Here is a 27,468-nt window from a genome sequence, read left to right as displayed (position 1 = left end):
AAAAAAAAAAAAAACTAGAAAGTTACCAAATAAATGAGCTGTCAATGTACCTCAAGGACCTAGGAAAAAAACAACAAACTAAACCCCAAATCAGTAGTAGGAAAAAAATAATTAAAATTAAGGAATAAATAAATAAAATTGAAACAAAAAATACAGAAGATCAATGAAATGAAGATCTAGATTTTTGAAAAAATAAACAAAATTGACACATCATTGAACCAACCAAAAAAATAAAAAAAAAAGAGAGAGAGAAGACCAAAATCAATAAAATCAGAGATGAAAATGGAAATTTAACAGATACCACCAAAATAAAAAGAATCATCAGGAATTACTATAAAGAGCTGTATGCCAACAAATTGGGAAACCCCCCCAAAATGGATTGATTCCTGGACACATACAATCTACCAAAATTAGTTCACAAAGACAAAGAATACCTAAACAGACCAATAAACAAGACAGAGATTGAATCAGCAATAAAGACCCTTCCAAAAAAGAAAAGCACAGTTCCTGAAGGCTTCACTGCTGAATTCTGACAGACATTTCAAGAACTAATTCCAATTCTTCTCAAGCTATTTGAAATAACTGAAATGGAAGGAATCCTCCCAAACTCCTTCTATGAAGTCTGCATCATCTTAATTCCTAGGCCAGAGAAAGATATGACAGAGAAAGAGAACTAAAGACCAAGTGCCCTGATAAACATAGATGCAAAAATCATCACCAAAGTATTAGCCAATCAAATCCAACAACACATTAGAGGGATCATCCACTCAGACCAAATGGGATTTATTCCAGGTATGCAGGGATGGTTCAACATTTGCAAATTCATAAATGTGATACAACACATTAACAAACTGAAGACCAAAAACCATATGATTCTCTCAACAGATGCAGAGATAGCTTTTGATAAAATTCAACGTCCTTGAGGCATGGCGTAGCGGGTAAGGCACTGCCTGCATCCGAAGTGGGTGCTGGTTTGAGTCCCAGCTGCTCTATTTCTGATCCAGCTCTCTGCTACGGCCTGGGAAAGCAGTGGAAGATGGCCCAAGTGTTTGGGCCCCTGCACCCATGTAGGAGACCCAGAAGAAGCTCCTGGCTCCTGGCTTTGGACAGGCACAGTTCTGGCCACTGTGGCCATTTGGGGAGTGAACCAGCAGAATGGAAGATCTGCCTCTCTGTAATTCCATCTTCCAAATAAATAAATAAATCTTTAAAACAAGTCCTGTCATTTGCAACAAAATGGATACATTTAAAACCATTATACTTAGTACTTAGTGAAATAAGCCAGTCACAAGAAACAAATACCATATGGTCTCTCTGGTTTGTGGTAATATATTATTTAAAATGTAATCTATAGAAGCAAAACTGACACCTTGAGATGCAATGATTTTGAACACCCCTTTCCCTGATTGTCAAGGAACAATGTTTTTCTTGTTTGTTTGTTTTTGTTCTTTTTTCTTCATACTATTCGGTGAACTCGACTTAGTGTAGGGTTAATCTAATGAGTATAAAATTAACTGAAAATTGATCTCTGTAAAAAATAAGAATGGGAAAGGAAGAAGGAGGAGAAAGAAAAGTGGGCGTGTGGGAAGGAGGGAAGTGGGGGAGAAGAATCACTATGTTCCTAAATGTATTTATTAAATGTATGAAGCTGTATTCCTTAAAGCAATTTTTTTTGCCTTTTAAAGGGACAACCAGCAGAATATGGTGATAGACACTAAGTAGCTCTCCCACTCCAGTACTGCCACAATACTTGCTGTTCACCTGATTGTTAGCCCCTTGATCTTTCAACATTTTCCTCATCCTTTGCTCCTTTCTTCGCTTCCATTTTTGTACCACACCATTTCAAACACTGACATTAATCAAGATCTACTATATCTTCCTCTTGCATATGGCATGGCAAAGCTGTAGCCCAGAATCATCCCAATTCTGTTTTCTCAATATGACACAGCTGGTAAGTACAAGTACATAAATGATACCAACAGTACTTCAATATAACACTCAATGTTGCCTAAAAGTCATTCTACAATTCTTAAATTGTATTCTGAAGATAACTACTTTTAAAGTATCCCCTAAAGTAACAGAGGATTAAGAATGGCTACAAGTAGCACAACTACCTTCCAATGGTCTATAAAAATGCTCTCTTACATTAAGAGATCCTTGTTTAACTTGCACCTAAATACTAATTTATCTGTTACTTGTCATCTAACCCATGCTGGTTATAGATTTGGCAAAGCAGCAGTAGATGGCCTGTCGCTCCCCCTCTTCGTGGAGGAACGACACAGAGTCCTGCCTAGGCTTCATATCCGAGTCACGGCACCATTATGTCGCTCCCCGTCTTCATGGGGGAACGACACTAAACCCTGCCTAGGCCTCATATCCGAGTCACGGCACCATTATGTCGCTCCCCCTCTTCGTGGAGGAGCAACACAGGACCCTGCGCTGTTCTTTCGTCTGCTCGGCCCTCCCCAGGTTTGCTGCTGGTTCTTCCCGGGTTGGCTACTATCCCTTCCACCTCCGTGGAAGGGCAGTTCCCCCTGGCCACATTCCCCACTTCCGCAGGGGAGCGGCATATCGCCGGCCGGCTCTTCTCGGGGGCTGCACGGGTTCCCTTAGATGTTCCCCATAGATGTTCCCGGTGCATGCCGTCTCTCTCCTCCTTTATAGTCCTCCTCCGCCAATCCCAACTCGGCTGCCCACACGCCGAGTACGCTGCTCTCCAATCAGGAGCAAGTCCTACAGTTAATTGGTTGAACTGGAGGCAGCTGTGCAGAAGCTGTTTACTTCTCTCCCAGCGCCATATTGTGGGAGAGCAGATGCATAGAATAAGTCTTAATTCCAGTAACAGTCTAGTCCGGTTTGCTCCCCACAATGGCCCAAGTGCTTGGATCCCTGTCTTTAAGGTGGGAGACGTACACGGAGTTCTAAAAAATTCCTGGTTTTCGCCTGGCCCAGCCCTGTCTATTGTAGCCATTTAGGGGGTGATGGAAGATGGCTTTCTCTCTGTTTTTCCCTCCCTCTCAATTACTCTGCCTTTCAATTAAATTAAAAAAAGAAAAGGATAATGGACTAAACAAATTCCATGTTACCAATCTTAAGGTCAAGAAAGTTTTAAAATAAGCAAATAGTCTAAACAGTATTAGAAAAAAGGAAATTACGTCACCAGAAGCAATTTTGAGAAATTTCTGAGGGTCAGAAATTAAAAGAGAAAGCAGCAGTACAGAAACCCTAGCCTGAAATAAACCCGGGGATTCACACAACCACCAGCTGGTTCTATACTTATATATTTGGATATAACAAAGATACTTGTTACTCAATATGCTTAAATAGAGTCAACGTCTTCCCATAAACATTTCTTTTCCTTGTGATTCCTTTTCTTGTTAATAGAAGAACTACCTTAGCTACTCAAGCCAATTTTCTGCTACTCACCTTTCTGCTACTTCTCTTTCTTCCCACATACATGCATTATTCATCTTTTACTGACGAGACCTTTTAAACTATTCCTTAAAAACACCTGGCTCTTCTCTGGCCCTGCTATCCATTACTTTAGTTCAAGACAACATTTTCTGCCTCCTACAGTGCTGGCAACATCCTACAATTCAGTCAAGCCTTCATGCTTCAGCATCACCCCTATGAAGTGCATCTTTCACAACGTGGCCAAAACGGCCTTTCTAAAACAGCAATGTGACCACACAGTTTGCCTTTACAAATGTTACACTGGTTCCCATATGCTATATTCTCATAAGGATTACCTCTTCATTACTTATACTCATGGCAGATATAAATAACTGATCACACATAGAATGACCAAATGCCCAATTTGCTATACACAGACACATTTCATACATGTTGTTCAGGCATAATTATCAATAAAATCTCTTTAACTCTCCAAAGTATCCTATTATACAAGAGATAACATGAACATCTTAAATCAAAGCAATTTTCCACTGAGCTTGAATGCGCTAAGACACTTCAACACAATTATCAGGAGCCATCAATAAATGGGTCAGCACTGACATACAACATAAAAATAATCTACTTGCCATCCTTGAAGTACAATATAAATTCCTTTGTATGGCATACAAGGTTCTCCATAAACTGGTCTCTGTATGCCTTTGTGGCATTCCCTATCTCTTCCATTTCACAGAGTATGTCTAATCACAATGAACTACTTGTACACCGATTAAAAATACTAGGCTGCATTGCAACTAAATGCTCAGGCTCTTGATATGCCTTCTAGTCAAAGCACTGTTGTCCTTTGTTTGTCTTATTTCTCTTTCAGAGTTCATTCAGGCAGTGCAGGCACTTCCTTGTCTAGAAAACATGCTCCAGTTATCCTCTTTATTTGGGATCTCAAAGCCTAATCCTATTAAGTATTTCACCACACTGCATTTAAGTATCTTTCTAAATATCACTGTTTCCCTCACCTTAGACTGCTGGGCACACAGCAGATGTTCAACAATGGTTCTTGAGAATCAAAACTGAATGAAAGAGGCCGGCACCGCGGCTCAATAGGCTGGCTAATCCTCCGCCTTGCGGCGCTGGCACACCGGGTTCTAGTCCTGGTCGGGGCACCAGATTCTGTCCCGGTTGCCCCTCTTCCAGGCCAGCTCTCTGCTGTGGCCCGGGAGTGCAGTGGAGGATGGCCCAAGTGCTTGGGCCCTGCACCCACATGGGAGACCAGGAGAAGTACCTGGCTCCTGCCTTCGGATCAGCGCGGTGTGCCGGCAGTGGCGGCCATTGGAGGGTGTTCCAACGGCAAAGGAAGACCTTTCTCTCTGTCTCTCTCTCTCACTGTCCACTCTGCCTGTCAAAAATAAAAAATAAATAATGAATGAAAGAATAAATAACTGTTCTGCTCATGCCTCTGGAGACTCAAATTACTGCAAGTACTGTCCTACATAAGTCAGGAGATCAACTTACTTCCATGATTCATATCCCAAGTTCTTTTGTATACTTTCACTCCTACACTTTGTTCTTTTACAGAATAATTAAGGCTTCTTACAATAAAGGTCATCAGGTACAACTGATGTAAGTTTTACCAAAGTAAGTAACTTACTAAAGTAAGTTTACTAAAGTAAGTTTTACTAAATACTATGTCAAACTTCGAGAAACAAAGATCTTACCAATTTCTGTTTTAAAATAACTAACAAGGGGAAAGTAGGGAGAAAATGACAGAACACTAAATATGAAGAAATTACAGCAAAGACTTGTCAATTTCACTAAAATGAGCCAGCTGGCATAATTTGTCAGCTTTAACTTATCTGCAAAAGTGATACCATAGTAATTTAGTCTGAGTCCCCAAATATCAGGACCTATGCTTCATTCACACTTTAGTTAGAAAGTGGCTTAAGAAAGGGTCTAACAAATGTTTTCTCAATTCAGCTGCAAAATTTCACATTTAAATTTTTAATAAGAGAAATAAGTTAAAAATCCAACACATAATAAACTAATTAGCAGTACTCACATTCTAATAAAAGCAAATACTTTATCATTTTAATATTTTCATGCCATATTTGAAAAGCAGGTAAATATTGGTTGATTCACAACCAAATATTGAGATCAACGTAAGGATTTTAGGACCTTAGTAACAATTAGGTGGGAAAGAGGTCTCTCAGTTCAAAAGACTGGAGAATCTTTAAAAGCAGATAACTCGATTTATTTACCATGGCAACAATTCCTGGGCTGTTAATATAATCCATAAGAATTATATAATATAGTTTCCCAAGTAAATTTGCCTATGATCAAATGAGTATCATATGAGAGAGTATCATATGAGAACAGTATATACAAACCCTGAGAAATACATCTTTAGATAATTATAAAGTTGCTCAAAATCAAATGGTATGCTTTATTTTTGTTTTGTTCTTTTTTTTTTTTTTTTAAGATTTATTTTATTTATTCGATAGAGTCACAGAGAGAGGTAGACAGAGAGGTCTTCCATCCACTGGTTCACTTCCCAGATGGCCTCAATGGCCGGAGCTACACCAATCCAAGGCCAGGAGCCAGGAGCTTCTTCCGGGTCTCCCACGTGGGTGCAGGGACCCAAAGACCTGGGACATCCCCTACTACTATCCCAGGCCATAGCAGAGAGCTGGATTGGAAGAGGAGCATCGAGGACTAGAACCAGCGCCCATATGGGATACCTGCATCTCAGAACAGGGTGTTAACCCACTGAGCCACAGCGCTGGCCCTCACAGTATGCTTTTAAGTTAAAACTTGATATTTTATTTTAAAAAGTTTATGAGGAACTCCAGCACACCAATGATAAGAATATAAATTAGTCATTAGGGAAACAATTTAGAAATTCCTCAAAAAATGACACAGAACTACCATGTGATTTAGCAGTCCCAATACTGATTATTTATCCAAAGGAAATGCATATCAAGGAGCTATCTGGACTCTCATGTTTAAAGCAGCATTACTGACAATTACCAAGATATGAAATCACTGAAGTGCCCATCAATGGTTAAACGGAGAGAGAGAGTGCACACACACGTATGTATATGGAATATTATTTAGATCGTAAGAAGATGGAAGTCTTGTAATTTGCAACACCATGAACATTACATTAAGTGAAATAACCAGGGCAGAAAGACAAATAATCCACGATCTCACTTATATATGGATTCTAAAAAAAAAGGTAATTTCATAGAAACATAAAGTAAAATGGCAGCTACCAGGGGATGGTGTGTAATGGAGAGTAAACTGGGGTATGCTGGTCAAAGGGTGCAAAATTTGTTTTAGACAGAAGGTGTAAGTTCAAGAGAGCTATTATACAGCATGGTGACTATGTTAATTACAATGTATGGTAATCCGGAAAATTGCTGAGTATATTCAAAGTGTTCCACCACAAAAAATAAGACCAGTATATGAGACAATGCTAACAAAATCAGGGGGTATCAAGTGTGATTTCCTAATCTCTATATATTTTTATGGATTTAAAAGAAATTAAGCAAACACAACAGGATTTATACCTAATTTAAAAAATTACCAAACTACTTTCTGAGACTTTCATTACATATATAAGGGGACTTCAAAAGGTCTGTGGAAAATAGAATTAAAAGATAGAAACAAAAATATAGACCTTATTTCTCAACCTAAGTTCCATCAAACTCAAGACACAATATTTTAAGTGGTGACAACCAGCCATTTAGTCCATCTCTAAAGAAATGAGAGTCCTAGAAATTTAACCAGGTAAATGCAGTCTTTTGTACATCAGTATCTGAACAGGTGTCCTTAAAAGATTTTTTTAATATTACAAAACAAATAGAAGTTACAAGGAAGGTGAATGCCAAATGATACCCTTCAAAACCCTCACAAAATTGCTTGTTTGATAAGAGGAATGAAATGAGCATTGCTGGCCGGCGCCGCAGCTCACTAGGCTAATCCTCCACCTTGTGGTGCCGGCACACCGGGTTCTAGTCCTGGTCGGGGCGCCGGATTCTGTCCCGGTTGCCCCTCTTCCAGGCCAGCTCTCTGCTGTGGCCCAGGAGTGCAGTGGAGGATGGCCCAAGTGCTTGGGCCCTGCACCCCATGGGAGACCAGGAGAAGTACCTGGCTCCTGCCATTGGATCAGCACGGTGCGCCGGCCGCAGCGGCCACTGGAGGGTGAACCAACGGCAAAAGGAAGACCTTTATCTGTGTCTCTCTCTCTCACTGTCCACTCTGTCAAAAAAAAAAAAAAAAAAAAAAAAAGAGTCCTTCACTACAGCAATGCTTTTATCTCTGGCATTTTTCTGTTAAAAGATTTTGCAGCCATTCTCAAAACACTCTCCAGTAAGTAGATGTTATAATTTTTTTGGCCCTCCAGAAAGTCAACAAGAAAAATGCCCTCAGCATCTCAAAAAACTGTTGCCAAAAACACTGCCCATCTGTATTGGCATTGACTGGACATTTCGACCTCTTGGTAGGAGTGCTATGATGGGACTTTGTTTTTAGGATCATGCATATAGCTTTATCATAAATATAGCTTTAGCTATATTTCATCTCCTGTTACAATTCTTACAGGAAATGCATTAAGATCTTGATATCACTTATTTAAAATTTCCATTGACAGCTTTGCTCATCTTCAGCTGACTGGGGAGCTTCTGACATCCAATGAATAGAAAATTTGTTCCATTTTAATTTTTCAGTTCGAATTGTTGAAGCCAAGCCAACTGAGATATCTATAGAGTTGGTTATATTTGTTTCTGCTGTTAATTGTTGGTCCTCTTCAATTACTGCACAAAAAATTAATTTTTTTCTTGCAAATTGATATGGATAGTTTGTCACTATGAGCTTCAACTCCAGTACTGACTAGTCTCTTCTTAAAGCAAGTTATCCATTTTTAGACTGCTGATTTCCTTCTCTAGGTTATTGTCCCCAGAAACTTTTCATAGAGCATCAATGATTTCACCATTCTGTGTTTGTCCTTGCTTCAGTTATAGCTGAATTCATGTTGATGGTCTTATCCCCGTTTTGCTTTAAAATATATAAAATATATATATAAAATATATATATATATAAAATATATATATAAAATATATATAAAATAACTCTCCGAAAGGGAGAGTTAGAGAGAGAGATCTATCTGCTGGTTCACTCCCCAAATAGTGCAACGGCCAGAGCTGGGCTGATCTGAAGCCAGGAGCCTGGAGTTTCCTCTGGGTCTCCCACAGAGATGCAGGGCTCAAGCACTTGGGGCATTTTCCATTGCTTTCCCAGGCCATAGCAGAGAGCTGAATAGAAGTGGAATAGTTGGGACTCGAACCAGCACCCACTTGGGATGCTGGAGCTGCAGATGGCAGCTTTACCTTATCCCTCTTTTCGTACTGATGTCTTATCCCTCCTAGTGTCTCAAAACTAGATCCCAATCAGATATGTTAAAAAAAGTTAGTATGAGTTCATTTTGGTGCAAAAAAAAAAAAAAAAAAAAATGAAGTCTATGCACAGTGTCTGCATAATACATGTTTTAATACATTCTATATGTATACCAGTGTATAAATGCTCTTAAATGGCCCAATGTATATTGGAGTGCCTAATTATATAACATAAATGATATTTTAGTAATTTACAAAACCAGAATACCCACCTGATTATCTGAGAGCCACATAGCTGTCAACTGCTGTAACTTTGTAAAGCTAAAGGGCAGATTCTTTAATCTGTAGGGAAAAATATAAAAAAATTAAATTTTAAAATTAATGAGAGCTGAATCTAGTGGTCTTCTGAACAATGCTGTAAATCTGCATATGAAACCAGGATAAAAAGGTCTTTGTATAGAACATATGACAAAATATAATTTAGTTTTTGAGAATTAATTTCATAAAAGAATTTTTCATTCAAATCAATCCAACGTGCAAGAAAATGATAATTTAATGATTTTAAAGAAATCTGTTAAAAAAAAAAAAAAACACAGCTGAGTGTCCTTACCTTAGAGAAAAGACAAGAACACATTTAGACACATTAGGCAATGTCTCATAAAACTGATTTGAGCTTTTCATTTCTATTCAGAGAAAACTGTTACAAAAAGCACTCAGTGATAGCATGTTGTAAAAGCTGTAGTGCTACTCTATCTTGGAGCTAGTACTTATATAATCAAGAAGCCTATTCTAAGATAATAAGAGTAAGTACATAAATACTCATTAAATGCTAAATTAAAAAGCACCCTATTGAATACCTTATATGTATATCATCTTCTATGTCTATCTTTCAAGGCAATTTGTCAGAACCTAGAGCTCTAGTTTGAGGTAGGAAATATGGGCAGAATTTTATTTAAAAAAAGCGGTGGTTCTTTTTAATTAAAATTTAACAGTAAACAGATAGAAAACCGAGTTTAAATGAAAGTTCTACCATGCAAGCTATCTGAGTCACCCTTAATCTGAGTCTTGAACTTCTTCATAAAACGGGAACATCTGTTGTATTATTTAATAGGCTTGTTCTGAAGACTTGGTTAAAATACCACGAAAGTAAAACAGAGAAGCACTGTAAAAATAATGTTTTATCATCATCATTAGTATCTTTACTTCCAGAAAAAGTAAAGATTTTCTGTTTTAAATTAAAACATTATTCTAATAGGCTCAGATAGGCTCAGTTCCAGTCACTGTGACCATTTGGGGAGTGAACCAGCAGATGGAAGACTTCTCTCTCTCTGTCCCTCTCTAACTCTGCCTTTCAAATAAATAAATCTTAAAAAAAAAAAAAAAAGAAAAGAAAAGAAAAGAAAAGAAAGAATAAAAGTTGTATGGCTAAGTAGAGCTGAAATGAACAGTGACAACCCTAGCATGATAATTACATCAGATAAAATTAGCACGTTCTATTAAAAATATAAATATGTAAAATGGAATAAGCATAAGCTATGCTATCACACACTAGAAGAAACTTTAATTTTACTCTATAAACCAATTGATGAATACAGTATCAACAAACCTATTGTCACTTAAATTAATGACTTTTAATTTCTGCATATCACCCATCTCCTCTGGAAGTAGCTCAAGCTTATTAGAATGGAGAAACAACACAGTTACATTTTTCCAGTTTCCAATCTGAAAAAAAAAAAACAAAAAAACAAAAAAACACACACATAAATTTGGGGGTTACAAATTTGGACTTTAGGCTAATCAACAGATGATTAATGTCATTTTTAGAAAATATAAAAAGTAGGCTTCATGTTTATAAAAATAATAATGCTTTTCTTCCCCTCCTTAATGATTAATTTTCAAGTACAAAGGAAAGTACTTAATGAGCTTCACAGAGTATGGAGTTTTGGTCTGTGTCATTCATTCCTGTAGCTCTGCTACAATGTATGGCACAGAGAATACACACAATACAAACTTGCTGAAATAATGGATTTTAAAAAATGAGTGGATGAAGGTAGTTTATATGGGTGTAAAACATAACACCCTAAATTAACATAACCTGCTACACTCATATTCAGAAAAAAAGTAAATGAGTAAGAAAATTAATGAAATTACAGAAGATAGCTTATAATAAAGACACTTAGAAAAAAATGAAAGGACAAAATCCAAAACAAATTTAAAATATAATACCTCTGGTGGTAACTGTTGTAAGTAATTATGATCTGCAGCAAAAGTTCTTATGTTAGTAAGTTGTCCAATAGAGGAAGGCAAAGCTTCAACTTCATTGAAACTACAATCCAGTTCTTCTATTGATATTAACCTTTAATTTAAAAAGGAAATGGACATTACGAAAGAACTTTTCTTTATATAATCCAACATTTGAACTTGGCTAACAAACCTTAGTGAAACTTTACGGAGCTAAACTTAACCAAAAATAAACAGATTGAGGCCAGCACTGTGGTGTACAGGGTTAATACCACATTGGCATCCCATGTTGGAGTTTCGGTTTGAGTTCCAGGTGTTCTGCTTCCAAAACAGCTTCTGGCTAATGCACCTGAGAAGGCAGTGGCAGATGGTTCAAGTGCTTGGGCCACTGCCACCCATGTGGGAGACCAATATGGAGTTCCTGGTTGTTGGTTTCAGCCTAACCCTGCCCTTTGGCCATTTGGGGAGTAGACCAGCAGATGGAAGATATTTCTCTCAATCTCTTCCTCTGTCTCTGGCATCTTAAATTTATTTCCTTCAGAGATCATTTATGCAAATATCTGAATATATATAGTATGTTGAAATGAAAGTAAAATCTTCTGTGTATTCACAAAAAGCTTACCCTCCTATAGAGTCTGGTAAATACATTAATTGGTTTTCATCTATTTTAAGAGTTGTTACATTCTTCAGTGAACCTATTGAGAGAAGATATACAATTTTTAAGCTAAAATTAGAAGTCTACCAATAGTTAATGTGATATACATTACATTTGATGTATGAATTAGAAAGAAGTGTCCTAATTAACATACCTAGAAGAGACACTACCCCTACCCCATTCACTCTATTGTTCCTTAACCCTTTATTTTCAATTTACACCCACATCACCACTTAACACAGTACACTGCTATTAACCTCCACTAAAATGTGAGCTTTACAGAGTATGGAGTTTTGGTCTGTGTCATTCATTCCTGTAGCCCTGCTACAATGTATGGCACAGAGAATACACACAATACAAACTTGCTGAAATAATGGATTTTAAAAAATGAGTGGATGAAGGTAGTTTATATGGGTGTAAAACAAACTATTCTATATAGATGAGACACTAAAACAGTAAAATATATTTTAATCTAAAAAGCAAAAAGTATTGATTAAATCAGAACAGAGTAGAGTGCTGGTGGATTTGTAAAATGTACCTTAGCTAAAACAACTATGTAATTAAACAGAGAAATACATAAAAATATATTTTGGTGTTTGTTTAAAATATCATGAAGATGCCAAGAATGAAAATTTTGGTCTTTTCATCAAAATAATTCAGTTTTAGGAAGGGCATTTGGAACTAGTGGTTAAGATGCTGCGTAAGATGCTCATGTTGTCCACTGGAATATCTGGGTTCAATACCTGCCTCTGGCTCCTGACTGCACCTTCCTGCCTCGTAACAAGTATATAAAATTTGAGTTTACATGGAAGAAACTCTTCCATTTACTTCAGAAGGAATTACATGAATTTAAAGCAATACTAACCAATAGTCTCAGGCAGTTGTTGAAGTGAATTGCTTGATAATAGGAGGTCTTGAAGGTTTTCACATGCTGAAATTCCTTCTTCAACCATTTCAATATTGTTTTTAGAAACATCCAAATATGTGAGCTGTTTCAAACTACCAATAAACTATAAGTGAAAAAAGAAAATCTAATAACTCAATCAGTATTAAATAAGCTGTAAAAAGTTGAAGTATTCAACCTAGTATCAAGTTTTTATTCATAATTAAATGTTTACATGAGAAAGACGACTCACAAAATGTTTTTTAAATGCAAACCAAAAACAGATATAAAACTAAGAATCTCTATTAATTTCAGCCTAGCCTGTGACAAAGGATTGATCTACGGGAATTCAGCTGTTTATCTCCCTTAGGGATCTATGTGGGTATTTTAATTGGTTCTTTAGGTCTGGGAGCACACAATGTGTTAGTTGATAAAATAGAAAGCCTACGGGAAAACACCCCAAGTTTAACAATTCCTTGGGAAAACTTAATTAGGATATAAATTCAGTTGCTACCTCTGGAAATGACACACTCTCTAATTTAAAAAGAGACTACATGCGGAAGTCATTGTGGCACAGTGAGTTAAGTGACAGCTTAGGATATCTATATCCCATATCAGAGTGCCTGATTCTAGTCTGGCTATTCCACGCTTACAATCCAGCTTCCTGCTAATGTCCCCAAGAGGCAGCAGATAATGGCCCAAGTACTTGGGTTCCTGCTACCCATACGGGAAATCCAAATGGAGTTCTTAGTTCCTGGCTTTGACCTGGCCTAGCTGTAGTGGTTGTGAACATCTGGGGAGTGGATTAGTGGAAAAAAACGTATCTCTCTCTGTCTCTGTCACTCTGCCTTTCAAATACATAAATTTTTTTTTTTTTTTTAAAAGAGACATTATTTTAGGCTGAGCATCTGGACACAGTAGGTAAAGCCACTGCTTAGGATGCCCACACTCAGTACTGGCGTGCAGGTCAAGTCCTGGCTACTCCACTTGTGATCCAGCCTCCTGCTAATATGACTGGGAGGCAGCAGGTGATGGTTCAAACACAAGGGTCCCTGCCACCCACATGGGAAATCCAGAGTTCTGTGTTGTTGTGGGCATCTGGAGAATGAACCAGCAGATGAAGATCTCTGTCTCTTTCTTTCCCTCTTTCTCTTTCTCTGTCACTCTGCTTTTCAAATGAAATAAAATTAAAATTAAGAGACTATCTCACACAAATGTTTCTAATGAGAATTTTGATTTTTTTTTTTTTTTTTTTTTTTTTTTTTTGACAGGCAGAGTGGACAGTGAGAGAGAGACAGAGAGAGAAAGGTCTTCCTTTTGCCATTGGTTCACCCTCCAATGGCCGCCGCTGCAGCCGGCGCACCGCGCTGATCCTGGCAGGAGCCAGGAGCCAGGTGCTTTTCCTGGTCTCCCATGGGGTGCAGGGCCCAAGCACCTGGGCCATCCTCCACTGCACTCCCTGGCCATAGCAGAGAGCTGGCCTGGAAGAGGGGCAACCGGGACAGAATCCGGCGCCCCAACCGGGACTAGAACCCGGTGTGCCGGCGCCGCAAGGTGGAGGATTAGCCTATTGAGCCACGGCGCCGGTGAGAATTTTGAATTTTAATAAAAAGTGTTGTTTTTAAAAAAGTGTAATTTGTTTCTACTTGAGGAATTAACAATTTTTTTCACTAAAAATAATTTTTAAATACACAATTTGAAAAACTTCAAAGGAGTGACAGCAATAAGTGAAGCCATTAAAACTTTCATACACATACCCCTGGAATAAAAGTCAGTCTATTACCATCCATCCAAAATTCTTTCAATCCACTTAGCTGCTCAAGTACTTCAGGCTGTTTGGGTAAGAAGGGGAGAAATCAAATTAATTTACATGAATTGGGAAGCAGGCTACACAGCAGACTCATAGAATGACAAATGTCCTAAACAGCACTGGCCTCAGAATCGGCTCTTAAGTGATTCGGATCTGGCTAAAAAGCCCATGAGAGCATTTCAGGCACAGAAAGCCAAGACACTGTGGCAAAAAATGACCTACATGAAAGATCTCTGTGAGTGAGATCCAGTGGAAAGAAGGGGCCATCAAAGAAGGAGGTACCTTTCTCTGAAAGGAGGAGAGAACTTGCATTTTGATTATGGCCAGTCTAAATAATGTTGGAGTCTGTGGACTCAAAAGGCTTCCATAGCCATGGTAGCTCATGACAAGAGCCTCAGGTGATCATGAACATCATAAATAAGAGTGTCAACTGTTAAATCAACGACAGGAATCACTGTGCACTTGCTCCCCATGTAGGACTTCTGTTCTTAATGAGCTGTACTAAAAGAATTAACAGTAAAACTAGTCTTCAAACAGTATTTTATACTTTGTGTGTCTGTGTGGATGCAAACTGTTGAAATCTTTACTTAGTATAGAGTTGATCTTCTTAATGAAGAGCGCGATATGCGAGGGAGTAGGAGGTGGGACAGGAGTGGGAGTGGGAGGGTGATTATGGGGGAAGAACCACTATAATCCAAAAGCCGTACCTATGAAATTTATATTTATCAAATAAAAGCTTTCTAAAAAATTTTACATGAATGTCTTTATCTGGCAAAAGAAGCCCTGAAAATTTCTAATAATCTTTGGTTTCAATAGATTGAATAAATGAGGGTAGGGTAGAAGCAAAGCCAGGATGTGAGCCTTTCCATTGCACTATAATTACTATAACAGCATTAAGGCAGGAAACAAAAATAGGCATTTCATAAAAGTAGATTACATAAAACTCACATAAGCTTTGAATTAAACCACACGGTCAAGTATTTACACAATAATAATAAAAAAAGCAAGTCTCACACTTGGAGCATACCAAAAAGATTCATTATCCAAACAGATGCAGCCTTTTAGGAAATATCAGGAAAACAAATAACAAAGACATTTCCTGGTGACATTAATAAAGAGGAAAATAGGGACCGGCACCATGGCATAGAAGGTTAAGCCTCGTCCTGTAGTGTCAGCACTCCATATGGGCGCTGGTTCAAGTCTTAGCTGCTCCACTTCGGATCCAGCTCCCTGCTAATGCACCTGAAAAAGCAGTGGAAGATGGCCCAAATACTTGAACCCCTGCACCAAGTGGGAAACCTGGAAGAAGCTCCCAGCTCCTGGCTTTGGCTTGGTTGGCCCACCCATGGCTCTTGCAGCCATTTGGGGAGTGAACCAGCAGATGAACACCTCTCTCTCTTTGTCTCTCCGAACTGCCTTTCAAATAAATAAAATACTTTTTTAAAAATAAATAAAGAGAAAAATAAAAGCCACATATATCCAAAATGTCCGATCACAGAAAAAGGTAGATAAATAAAGGCATAACCACATAAGAATATTCTGCTACTTAAACAAGCAGTAAAATTTTCCAATTACATGTCAGAAAACTCTTTATAATACCTAAAAATTAATTCAAGTGTTAAGGTAAATGTTGGTATTCAGGTAAAATTTGTCCTTGTACATTGGCCCTTCCAGGCTGAAGATTCAAATGCCTCCTTCAAGGTTATTTCTGCCACACCACAGAGCCATGTGCAATCAATAATCATGTGATGGCTTAGACTACCATTATACTTAATCTTCATAGTAACATGAGTCATACGTAAGAGGCATGTCATTCGATTATTGCCAATGCATAAATATAGGTAAGAATTCTAGAAGTAACTTGGATTAAAAGAAAATTCCTTTCGTGCTTTGTTGTACTTCTATCATAAGTTTTTAAAAAATGTTTAATTTTATAAAACCAAGATGGTATAAAAATTAAGACTCTGAAAGCTTACTAGGTTTATAAAATTAATATTTACTGAGAATTTTCACACAGTTAACATGAAACAGAATAATATATAAAAACCCAAATATTTAGAAATGATACAATAAGTAATAAAAATAATATATTTTTTTAAAGATTTATTTATTTGAGGGGTAGAGTAATAGACAGTGAGAGGGAGACAGAGAGAAAGGTCTTCCTTCCTTTGGTTCACTCCCCAAATGGCTGCAACAGCCAGAGCTGCACGGATCGGAAAGGAGCCAGGAGCTTCTTCCAAGTCTCCCACATGGGTGCAGGGGCCCAAGGACTTGGGCCATTTTCTACTGCTATCCCAGACCACAGCAGAGAGCTGGATTGGAAGAGGGGCAGCCAGGACTAGAACTGGCACCCATATGGGATGCTGGTGCTGCAGGCAGAAGATTAACCCACTGTGCCACCGCACTTGTCTCAAAAATATATTTTTTCACATGGAATAGAACTTCCCAAACAGAATAAAATCCACCAGCTTGATGAATTCTTCTTCAGAAACAATTTCCAAAAACATTGCTTACATACTCCTATCCTTATAGTTCAGTCTCATAGCGCACTTAGCATACAAAACACAAACACAGCAAGAGGTCTCATTACCAATTCAAAAAAGTATACTTTCTCAAAATTTTAAGAGAAATATTAGGGGTCTTAAAAAGCTTGTACAAAATGAGATTATGAAGAAAATCATGCATGGATTTCAAAAATCTAAAAGCCAAAATAAACTTATTTTTGAATTCCTTTTTCCATGAACTTTCTGAAGTGCCCTCACACCACAATGTTCACATTTTCCTCAATCAAATGTAAGATTTACAGAAATAGGGGCCTGTGCTTTGTCACAGTAGATTAAAGTCCCGGCCTGCATCACCAGCATCCCATATGGGTGTTAGTTCAAGTCCTGGCCATTCCACTTCCAATTTAGCTCCCTGCTAAAGAGCCTGGCAAAGCAACAGAGGATGGCCAAATGTGTGGGCCTCTGCACACATGCAGGGTACCCAGAGGAGGATCCTGCCTCTTGGCTTCAGGATCAGCACAGTTCCAGACGCTGCGGTCATCTGGGGAGTGGACCAGCGGATGGAAGACTTTTCTCTGTCTCTACCTCTCTCTAACTCTTTCAAATAAATGAAATAACTCTTTAAAAGAAAAAAAAAAAAAAAAAAAGGATTTACAGAAACTGAGACTGTGACAACTTACCACTTCTGTGAATTCATTACTTCCCAAATCCAGTCTTTCCAGCTGGGTCAATCTATTCATAGTCCTATTCACAATGCAGCAAAATCAAAAATTAAATATGCAGTAATATCAATTACATGGAAGCTTTCAAATTTTATAATTTAAAACATTCTTAGGTAATGTGTAATATATTATATATAGGCTTTCACATGTAAAGTTAAAAAGTAAAAATGTTAATTTTCTAAGAAAAATATGAAATACACAATTTGGAAGACACATAGTAATTACTATCATAATTCCAAAAAGTGTTTTTCAGGACTGTTAGCTCATGTATTTATAAAACTCCAAAATAACGATAACTCTGAAAATTAGTTTCAAAATGATGAAGAACAGTAAAGGTAACTTTGCTCTCCATATGTTCAAATTACAACTCAAATACAATTCAAAAGAAACTTTTATAAGAATTACAAATATAAACAAATGTTATTTAATTTAAATTAAAGCAATTAACACCATTTTGAACTTCTAACAATATCAATACTTCTCTGTAATTACAGGAACTTTAAAAACATAGGAAAAAAGGCACATTTGGAAACTAACTGCTAATTAATTCAAACATTTATAATCAAATTTTAAGAAACATTAATTAATACACTGAGATTCTACCAACTACAAAATAAGAAACTATTAACAAATTATTTGGGTATGACAAAAACAGGAAAATATAATTATACTGTTAGTATATTAATACATTCATACTTTGGAAATCAACATCATTTAAATCCAGACATGGGGCCAGCACTGTGGTGCAGCAGGTTAACACCCTGGCCTGAAGCGCCGGAATCCCATATGGGCGCTGGTTCTAGTCCCAGCTGCTCCTCTTCCAATCCAGCTCTCTGCTATAGCCTGGGATAGCAGTAGACAATGGCCCAAGTCCTTGGGCCCCTGCACCCACGTGCGAGACCTGGAAGAAACTCCTGGCTCCTGGCTTCGGATCGGCATAGCTCCAGCCATTGCAGCCATCTGGGGAGTGAACCAGTGGATGAAAGACCTCTTTCTGTCTCTACCTCTCTGTAAAAATAAACCTTATTTATTTACTTATTTATTTGAGAGGTAGAGTTACAGACAGTGAGAGGGAGAGACAGAGAGAAAGGTCTTCCTTCATTTGGTTCACTCCCCAAATGGCCACAACGGCTGCAGCTGCATTGATCCGAAGCCAGGAGCCAGGAGCCAGGAGCTTCTTCCAGGTCTCCCACGCAGGTGCAGGGGCCCAAGCACTTGGGCCATCTTCTGCTTTCCCAGGCCAGAGCAGAGAGCTGGATTGGAAGTGGAGCAGCTGGGACTAGAACCAGTGCCCACATGGGATGCCAGTGCCGCAGGCAGAGGATTAACTATGACACAGCGCCGGCCCCTAAAATAAATCTTTAAAAAAAAATCCACAGACACCATAAATGATTGCAAAAGAACACAGACTTTCTATCTTCTTGAAAATGTAACAAAAATTTATGAGTAAAACAAAACTCAGCTGGGGTCAGCACCGTGGCATAGCAGGTAAAGCCACCACCTGCAGTGCTGGCATCCCCTACTGGGTGCCAGTTCGAGTTCTGGCTGCTTCACTTCTGATCCAGCTCCCTGCTAATGCACCTGGGAAAATAGTGGAACATGGTCCTAGTCCTTGGGCCCCTGCACCCACGTGGGAGACCAGAATGAAGCTCATGCCTCCTGGCTTCAGAAAGACCCAGTTCTGGCCACTGTGGCTATTTGAGGAGTGAACCAGTAGATGGAAGCTCTCACTTGCTCGCTCTCTCTCTACCTCTGCCTCTCTCTAACTCTTTCAAATAAATCAATAAATCTTTAAAAATATAAATAAAACTCAGCTACAACACTTGTCCAGCTTGTTAATAAAAGAAATTCAGAAGACACCATAATTGTAACAATACTATGTTGTTTGTTTAAATTAGAAGCAGCTAATTTTTCTCAATCCTTACATTTAAAATATGCCATTTTATTACCATTCCTTCAACAGAATCCATCACAAAATGCCAATTTTTCTCAAAGCTTTGATACAGATTGAGTACCCATTCTTACTACTATATTTCTAATGTCCCTTACTGATATCTCTGTCCAGAAAAGTTGGAAGCTCTATCTTCTTCATAGCAAAGCAAAAAGTATTTTCAGAATCTTTCTCCAGATGTAAAAAGATATATTCTATGAAAATAAGCTCTTATATTAAATAAAGAGGGCAGTGGGGACAGGGGGGATTGAAAGGGCAAAACATAATCTTACATTTCTTGCTTCAATAGTATCAGAATAACAAGACAGTAAGTTTTAGAAAAGTGCAAAAATAAAAAGCAGTGCATTAGAAAAATTCAATTACAGACAATGTCCCAGAAACATGTTTTTAAACAGATTCAGGAAAATATGCACAAAACACGTAAGTAATAAAAAAGAGAAACTCTGACAATACTGTAACATCAGAAAGTATCTCTACCTCAACTCTCTGCAGCTATTATCAGCTACTTTGGTTCCACTCATACATTTCAGAAATTTAAGAATTTCATCTTAAAAGAAAATTCAGCTTCCTAATTCAAAGAGAAAACAGAATCAATGTCCTTCAAATTTCCACCCATCTACCTCTAGAATCCATTTGTAGATAATTTATTTTACCTTTTGTCCTGTCTTATGGGAAGAGTACAACATCTTTTGTGTTCTTGGTACTATGCCCACCAGCATTTTCCCCCCCAAGATTTGTTTATTAAAAGGTAGACGGACAGAGATCTTTCATACACTGGTTCACTTCCCAGATGGCAGCTGTTCTTGAAATGGCACTATCTCAAGCCCCAGATGCATATTAGTAACTTTGCATAGTAAGTTCGGCCTCTCCAGGACTCAGCCTGGCTTACTAGGGGTCAGGTGACCAAATGGCCCAACCACGAGCATCAGCTCCACCCTTACCCTAATGGGATTCCTTGCTCCCATTTCCTTACCCCCTCAAGGTTGTACCAGAACCTGCTTCCCACGCACAGGCTCTCCTGACCTCTCTCTCTTCCTCTCCCTTTTTGCCCTCTCTCGCCCTTGGCGTCCAGCCTGTTGGGTTTCCCCCCACCCAGCAATAATCTTTAACTCTGGTGTTTGGTGTGTTTTGTGTTGGCCTTTCAGCAGCAACAGCCAGTACTGGACCAGGCCAAGGCCAAAGCCTGGAATTCCATATGGGTTTCCTACCAGTGGCAGGGGCCCAAGTTCTTGGGCCACCTTCCATTGCTTTCCCAGGTGCAGGAGCTATATAGAAGAGGAGCAGCCAGGATTCAAATTGCGACTCCAATATGCGATGGTGGCATCCAGGTAGTGACTTGACCTGATGTATCACAATGCCAGCCCCTTGCCATTGTTGTCCCCCCCCACCCCCCAAGATTCATGTTCTTATTTGAAGGGTAGAGTTACAGAGAGAGGAGGGACAGAGACAGTTCTTCCATCTAATGGTTCACTCCACAAACGGCTACGATGGCTGGGGCTGGGGCTAGACCAGGCTGAAGTCAGGACCTAGAACTCCATCTTGGTCTCCCACACGTGTGACAGGGGCCCAATCACTTGGACCATCATCTGCTGCTTTCCCAGGTGCATTAGCAGAGAGCTGGATTGGAAGTAGAGTGGCAAGGGCTTGAATTGGTGCCCATATGGGACAATAGCATCACAGCATCACAGGTGGAGACTTAGCCTGCATTGACAATGCCAGTCCCAGGCCATTAAGGGCCTAATTACTCCATTTCTAATTTACAATAGATTAGAATGCCTGACAATCTAGTTATCAGGCTTCACTCAAAGACCCTATGAATTGCTCTAATGAGTAGTATGTCTAAGTTCTAGCATGCGAATTTGGGATCTCTATTTGGGACTCAGGTGGGCTTCACATACTTTTGTTAGAGAAAAGAATATGTAACTGAGAGCTGTAAAAATCACTACTAATTAACAACAGTACCATGTTAAACAACCACAGACACATCTGTTTTTTATATTTAACATTAATCATAATTAAATGACCAAATGTGCTAGTCTTTAAAAATAACTGGTGGTAAAATTTACTCACTTAGGCAACATTTTCAACTGGTTTTCTCTGAGTTCTAATATCTGGAGTTTAGTTAATCTGCAAAATAAAAAACAAATAAGTATCTAATGACAAAGAAAAGGAATTAACAAATTAAAAATCACAATCTAAAGCTCTCTGATATAGCGTATTATGTGCAGACTAATTAAAAATTACAGAGGAACACAAAAAAGCACAAAGGAAGAACAGATTTGTGCTCCTCACAGTTATGGTGGAAAAATTAGGTAAGTACTACTAGATATCTTCAAAGGGACAAAGTAACTATCCCTAAATACCAATCCTGAAGCATTTCATGCTTTTTACTTAGAATATCTACAAAAATTGCTAAGCACTGGTGAATTAGACATTAATAATTCAATTCTAGAGTGCAGTTCTGAGAGAAAAAGGGAACATCAAGGAGGAAGAAAAATTCTCTGGCACTTCTGTGATACACACCCTCCTAAAAAGTAAGGAAAAAGGATTAAGTGTTGCAAACACCAGAAACAAAAGAGGAATCTAACCAAGTACCCCAGTTATTTTTACACAAAATATAAAATCAACATACATAGGATAGCACTTCATCTAGTCATTAAATTCAATGATAACCTGACACCTATTCACTGGTTTAAAAAAATTATTCAGGGACTTAGGGAATTGAGGTAGATTACAGAAACAATTTCTCTTAAGAATTTTCATACTAGTGGAGTAGACAGATAAACAGTTTTAAAATGATTTTACAATGAGATAAATGCTAAGAAAATAGCATTCAATATTGCAATTTTACAGAAATTACAACCTTTTTTCTAACCTTAAAAAATCTTTTTAAATCTAAAAATCTCATGCTATTGTTTACTTCTGAAAATAAATTTCTACTCAAAATCACAAGATCCAAAAATATTGTAGAAATCACAGTACTTAGAAATAATTATAGAAGAGCTTATGAAATTTTAATTAATAGTATTACTAAAAAGTTTATAGGTTTGTAAACTTTATAAGAACCAACTCAATAGTTTTAGAAGGAACTGTAGTTTACCTGCCAAAATTAGCTGGCAAGAACTCAAGGAAAGCATCATTCAAATACAACTGGGTTAGGTTTAACAGCTGAGAAAATCCATCAGGGAGCCTATATAAAATATACAAAAATTTAAATTAGGAGTAGTATTTTCAAGTATCACTTTATATGTTTACTATGGATTTTAACAAGTATAAAAATCCTCATGCAGGCCAGCGCCGTGGCTCACATGGCTAATCTTTCGCCTGCCCGCCAGCACCCCAGGTTCTAGTCCCAGTTGGGGCGCTGGATTTTGTTCTGGTTGCTCCTCTTCCAGTCAAGCTCTCTGCTGTGGCCCGGGAGTGCAGTGGAGGATGGCCCAAGCGCTTGGGCCCTGCACCCACGTGGGAGACCAGGAGGAAGCACCTGGCTCCTGGCCTCGGATCGGCCGGCTGCAGCGCGCCAACCATGGCAGTGATTTAGGGGGTGAACCAACGGAAAGGAAAACCTGTCTCTCTCTCTCACTGTCTAAATCTGTCAAAAAAAAAAAAAAAAAAAAAAAAAAAAAAAAAAAAAAAAAAAAAAACCAAAACCTCATGCAGTAAGATATATCAGACTTTGACTTATTTATTCCTCTATTTTCACACTGCTCATCTTCCACTTGGTCCAAGTGATACCACTCTGGAAATACTGTATTAACATATGAAAGTTGGGTTGAATATTCAACTCAGCTATGCTTCATTTTGTTCATCTTTTTTATTACTATTTCATTTCTGCAAAATTTACTAGCTTTGGTGCCAAGAAAATTTTCTATTTATAACCATCAGCATCATAAAAGAACACACATAACTTGTGGGCTATGATAAATCAATCATATGTTTTTGTTTTCATTTTCCCCCTTCTCTTTTGTTGTTTTGCCTTCTTGATCCTTCAATTTCTTTTATGGTTTTCAAAAATTTGAATGGGTCATAAATCTGATTCAAAGGCAAAGACATTCTTATATTGTGCAAGTAACTCTAGGTGAGGAAACCCGTATTCTAGTCTCATTTCTGACATTACCTATCTGTAACAATTAGACCAAAACTACATGCATTATCTCTTTTGGATTTTAATTTTATGTTTGTAATATATGAGGTCAGAGAGATTACTTATAAAGTTTCCTTTTATTCACTAAAATGGAAATTCTATATGAATTTAGAATTGGTAGACAATTTTCATTAAAATATTTTAAGAGATAGTTCCCTGTTGTTTTCTAATTGTGATAATCACAAAAATAACCTATTCAAAAGAGAAGAACTTACTTGGAAATAGGGTTTACACTGGCCTCCACAACTGTCAAAACCTTACAATTTTTTATGTTTTCTGGAAACTCTTGTATTCCTAGAAAACAAACAATGATCAAATTAAAAGACTATTACAAAGGCCAAAATAATAACAATAATTTATACATTAGATATGAAAGTAAACTGCAATTAAGCAGGAATTAAATAACACCAGTGCCAATCCAACAGAAACCCCATGACAATTTCTCTTTCACCTTTTCTTCATTTGCCTCTTCATAACTGCTGTTTACTTTACCTTTCCTTCTCCTAGTTCTTCTGAAAACAAGAGCTTTATGTGATGATGTTAAGAACACAAAATGCAGAACATTTAATATTCTGTTTCTCTCACATAAAAACAAGAATTTATTTTCAATGCCACCCTCCTGATTGAGCTGGTCCCTCCCTCCCTCCCTCCCTCTCCCTTCCTCTCTCTCTATATATAAACTAACATAGTTGAAAACAAAGCTGCAGAGAAAAGCTGTGGAAAAATCTGTATCAATAATGTTCCTTTGTTATACATTCTTTTTAAAAGACAACTCTGAGGTTTACAATAAAAATGAAGCTCCCACAAAATATGTGCATCTTCTTCATATCACTCTTATTTAACTACAAAAGAACTCTTTATTTCTGACACTTAGGAGCTAGTCTGTTGTTATCAACTAGTCTTCCTTCTTTTTTTTTTTTTAAAGAATTATTTATTTTTTAATTTTTTGACAGGCAGAGTGGACAGTGAGAGAGAGAGAGACAGAGAGAAAGGTCTTCCTTTGCCGTTGGTTCACCCTCCAATGGCCACTGTGACCGGCATGCTGCGGCCAGCCCACCGTGCTGATCCGATGGCAGGAGCCAGGTACTTCTCCTGGTCTCCCATGGGGTGCAGGGCCCAAACACTTGGGCCATCCTCCACCGCACTCCTGGGCCACAGCAGAGAGCTGGCCTGGAAGAGGGGCAACCGGGACAGAATCCGGCACCCCGACCGGGACTAGAACCCGGTGTGCCGGCGCCGCAAGGAGGAGGATTAGCCTAGTAAGCCGCGGCGCCGGCCTAGTCTTCCTTCTTAATACAATCAGCCCTTGCATTCAAATGCAGCCTTGGTGTTTTCCTCTTACACTAAACTATTTCCTGGAAACAACAGTGTCAGACTAGGCCATGACACATCAAGGTAAAAAAACAAATCTATAATCTCAACTGAACAAAGATAAAACATGCTCACTGTCCAAAACAAAAAAAAATGCAAATTTTCCCTGTCATGGCTAGTAAATGACTGCTCATATTATTAATGAATATAGCTTTTGGCCTTGTTCTAACCTGCCCTCATAATAGATAAGATTCTGTCCCGGTTGCCCTTCTTCCAGGTCAGCTCTCTGCTGTGGCCCAGGAGTGCAGTGGAGGATGGCCCAAGTGCTTGGGCCCTGCACCCCATGGGAGACCAGGAGAAGTACCTGGCTCCTGCCATCGGATCAGCGCGGTGTGCCGGCCGCAGTACGCCAGCTGCAGCGGCCACTGGAGGGTGAACCAACGGCAAAGGAAGACCTTTGTCTCTCTCTCTCTGTCCACTCCGCCTGTCAAAAAAAAAAAAAAAAAAAAAAAAGGGCATCCCAAGTAGTATATTAATGACAGTGCTAAAGGCCCACCCCTAGAGATTTTAGTATAGTTTTAAGATTTATCTTACTTGACAGAGAGACAGAGAAAGGGGGACACAGACACACAGACAACACACACAGTCACTTTTTTCTGATATAGGTATAGCTACTCTACTTGCTTTTGGTTTCTGTTCACATAGAAAATTTTTTTTTATCATTTCATTTTCGGTCTACATGTATCTTTCTTTTTTGACAGGCAGAGTGGACAGTGAGAGAGAGACAGAGAAAGAAAGGTCTTCCTTTTGAAGTTGGTTCACCCTCCAATGGCTGCTGCGGCCAGCGCACCGCGCTGATCCGAAGCCAGGAGCCAGGTACTTCTCCTGGTCTCCCATGGGGTGCAGGGCCCAAGCACTTGGGCCATCCTCCACTGCACTCCCTGGCCACAGCAGAGAGCTGGCCTGGAAGAGGAACAACCGGGACAGAATCCGGCGCCCCGACCAGGACTAGAACCCGGAGTGCCGGCACCGCAGGCAGAGGATTAGCCTGTTGAGCTGCGGCGCCGGCGGTTTACATGTATCTTTAAAGGTGAAGTAGATTTCCACTAGGCAGCATGCACTTTTTGTTTTTCCCCCCAATTCCTCCTGTTTGCATGTTTTAATTAGGGAGTTTAGTCTACTTACATTACAAGTAAGTATTACTGATAAGCAACGACTTAGTCTTGTCATTTAAATAAATTTCTTCCATTTATTTTGAATATTTGTTAAAAACACCAAAGAACTCTACAAAAGATCACTTTGACAATCTAAAGTCACAATTTTCAACCAAGTGCTTTTATGTAACCACAGCTTGCTGAAACTATTAATAGTAAAGTATGCCACATTATTTCCCTGCCTCTTTCCAAAGAAGGCATAACAGCTGATGAACCTGAAAAGTGTAACTGGAAGATATATTAAGTATCTGTTAAAATGCATTCAGTATCATTAGACTGCAACGATACAAACACCTAAAAGGAAAAAACACTTATGCAAGATTTCATATCAGATACTACATTGGAGAAAAAATTAAAGGGTACTAATCTTCCTTTTAAGTGATTTACTACCTAATCAAAAATGCAAGTATCAAAATTAAAATTTCTTACAAGAAGCCACATCAACCTAATAGGCATGCTATATTATTGTTTTCAATAAAGTAGACTTACATAGGCATATACACATTCAGCTTAAATATCACCAGCTGATTAAAATAACCTCAGTCAGTTCTCTAGTAAAATGGGTTCATTATATCACTTATAATGATGACTATAAGATGAGGAATGAGGGGCTGGCATTGTGGCATAGTGGGCAGTCACAGCCTTCAATGCTGGCATCCCATATGGGTGTTGGTTCATGTCCTGGCTGCTCCACTGTTAATGGCCTAAGAAAAGTAACAGAAGATGGCCCAAGTGTTTGGTTCCCTGCTACCCACATAGGAGACCTGGAAGAAGCTCCTGGCTCCTTCCATTGTGGCTATCTAGGGAATGAATTAGCAGAAGGAAGCCCACTTTTGTCTCTCCTCTCTCTGTTAACTCTTTAAAAATAAAAAAAAAAAAATCCTTAAAAAAGATAAGGAATTATAGTTGCTGGAACTTACATTAGGCAAGGTAACAGTCCTGACACTATTATAGTGTCTTATCTCTCCTTAGCTAGCTTTGTTCACCAACAAAAAAATAGTTTTATTTAGACACAGTTCAAGAACAAAAGGGAAAAAAACCACAAGAAACAAAAACAAAGGGACTGGCCAGCGTCACAGCTCACTTGGCTAATCCTCTGCCTGCGGCGCCGGCACCCCTGGTTCTAATCCTGGTTGGGGCGCCGGTTCTAGTCCCAGTTGTTCCTCTTCCAGTCCCGCTCTCTGCTGTGGCCCAGGAGTGCAGTGGAGGATGGCCCAAGTGCTTGGGCCCTACAC

The 27,468-nt window shown here is 38.6% G+C and overlaps 1 protein-coding gene and 1 long non-coding RNA gene across 51 annotated transcripts in view; both read right to left on the bottom strand.

Moving 5' to 3' along the window:
- ERBIN (erbb2 interacting protein) overlaps positions 1 to 27,468 on the bottom strand; it is a 134,638-nt gene that overhangs the window by 50,959 nt on the left and 56,211 nt on the right. For all 50 annotated transcript variants that reach the window (XR_011382068.1, XR_011382069.1, XR_011382070.1 and 47 more), the window contains 10 exons: positions 23,924 to 24,002; positions 22,665 to 22,754; positions 21,635 to 21,691; positions 17,572 to 17,635; positions 14,335 to 14,409; positions 12,560 to 12,704; positions 11,662 to 11,734; positions 11,025 to 11,154; positions 10,405 to 10,520; positions 9,071 to 9,140 (listed from right to left, as the gene is read on the bottom strand). Coding sequence is in view for 46 of the 50 variants with exons in the window: in XM_051853683.2 (XP_051709643.2) it covers positions 9,071 to 9,140; positions 10,405 to 10,520; positions 11,025 to 11,154; positions 11,662 to 11,734; positions 12,560 to 12,704; positions 14,335 to 14,409; positions 17,572 to 17,635; positions 21,635 to 21,691; positions 22,665 to 22,754; positions 23,924 to 24,002 (899 nt within the window). In the remaining 4 variants the exon portion in view is untranslated. The remainder of the gene's footprint in view (positions 1 to 9,070; positions 9,141 to 10,404; positions 10,521 to 11,024; positions 11,155 to 11,661; positions 11,735 to 12,559; positions 12,705 to 14,334; positions 14,410 to 17,571; positions 17,636 to 21,634; positions 21,692 to 22,664; positions 22,755 to 23,923; positions 24,003 to 27,468) is intronic.
- LOC138845209 (uncharacterized) lies at positions 1,423 to 7,698 on the bottom strand. The gene is made up of 2 exons (XR_011382072.1): positions 2,874 to 7,698; positions 1,423 to 2,247 (listed from the first exon to the last, which is right to left on the bottom strand). It is a non-coding gene; the product is annotated as an uncharacterized lncRNA (long non-coding RNA).

Source organism: Oryctolagus cuniculus, chromosome 14, assembly GCF_964237555.1.
Source record: "Oryctolagus cuniculus chromosome 14, mOryCun1.1, whole genome shotgun sequence".
Taxonomy (NCBI): domain Eukaryota; kingdom Metazoa; phylum Chordata; class Mammalia; order Lagomorpha; family Leporidae; genus Oryctolagus; species Oryctolagus cuniculus.
Note: the sequence above shows the minus strand (reverse complement) of the source record. Positions and strands in the feature narration are given on the sequence as shown.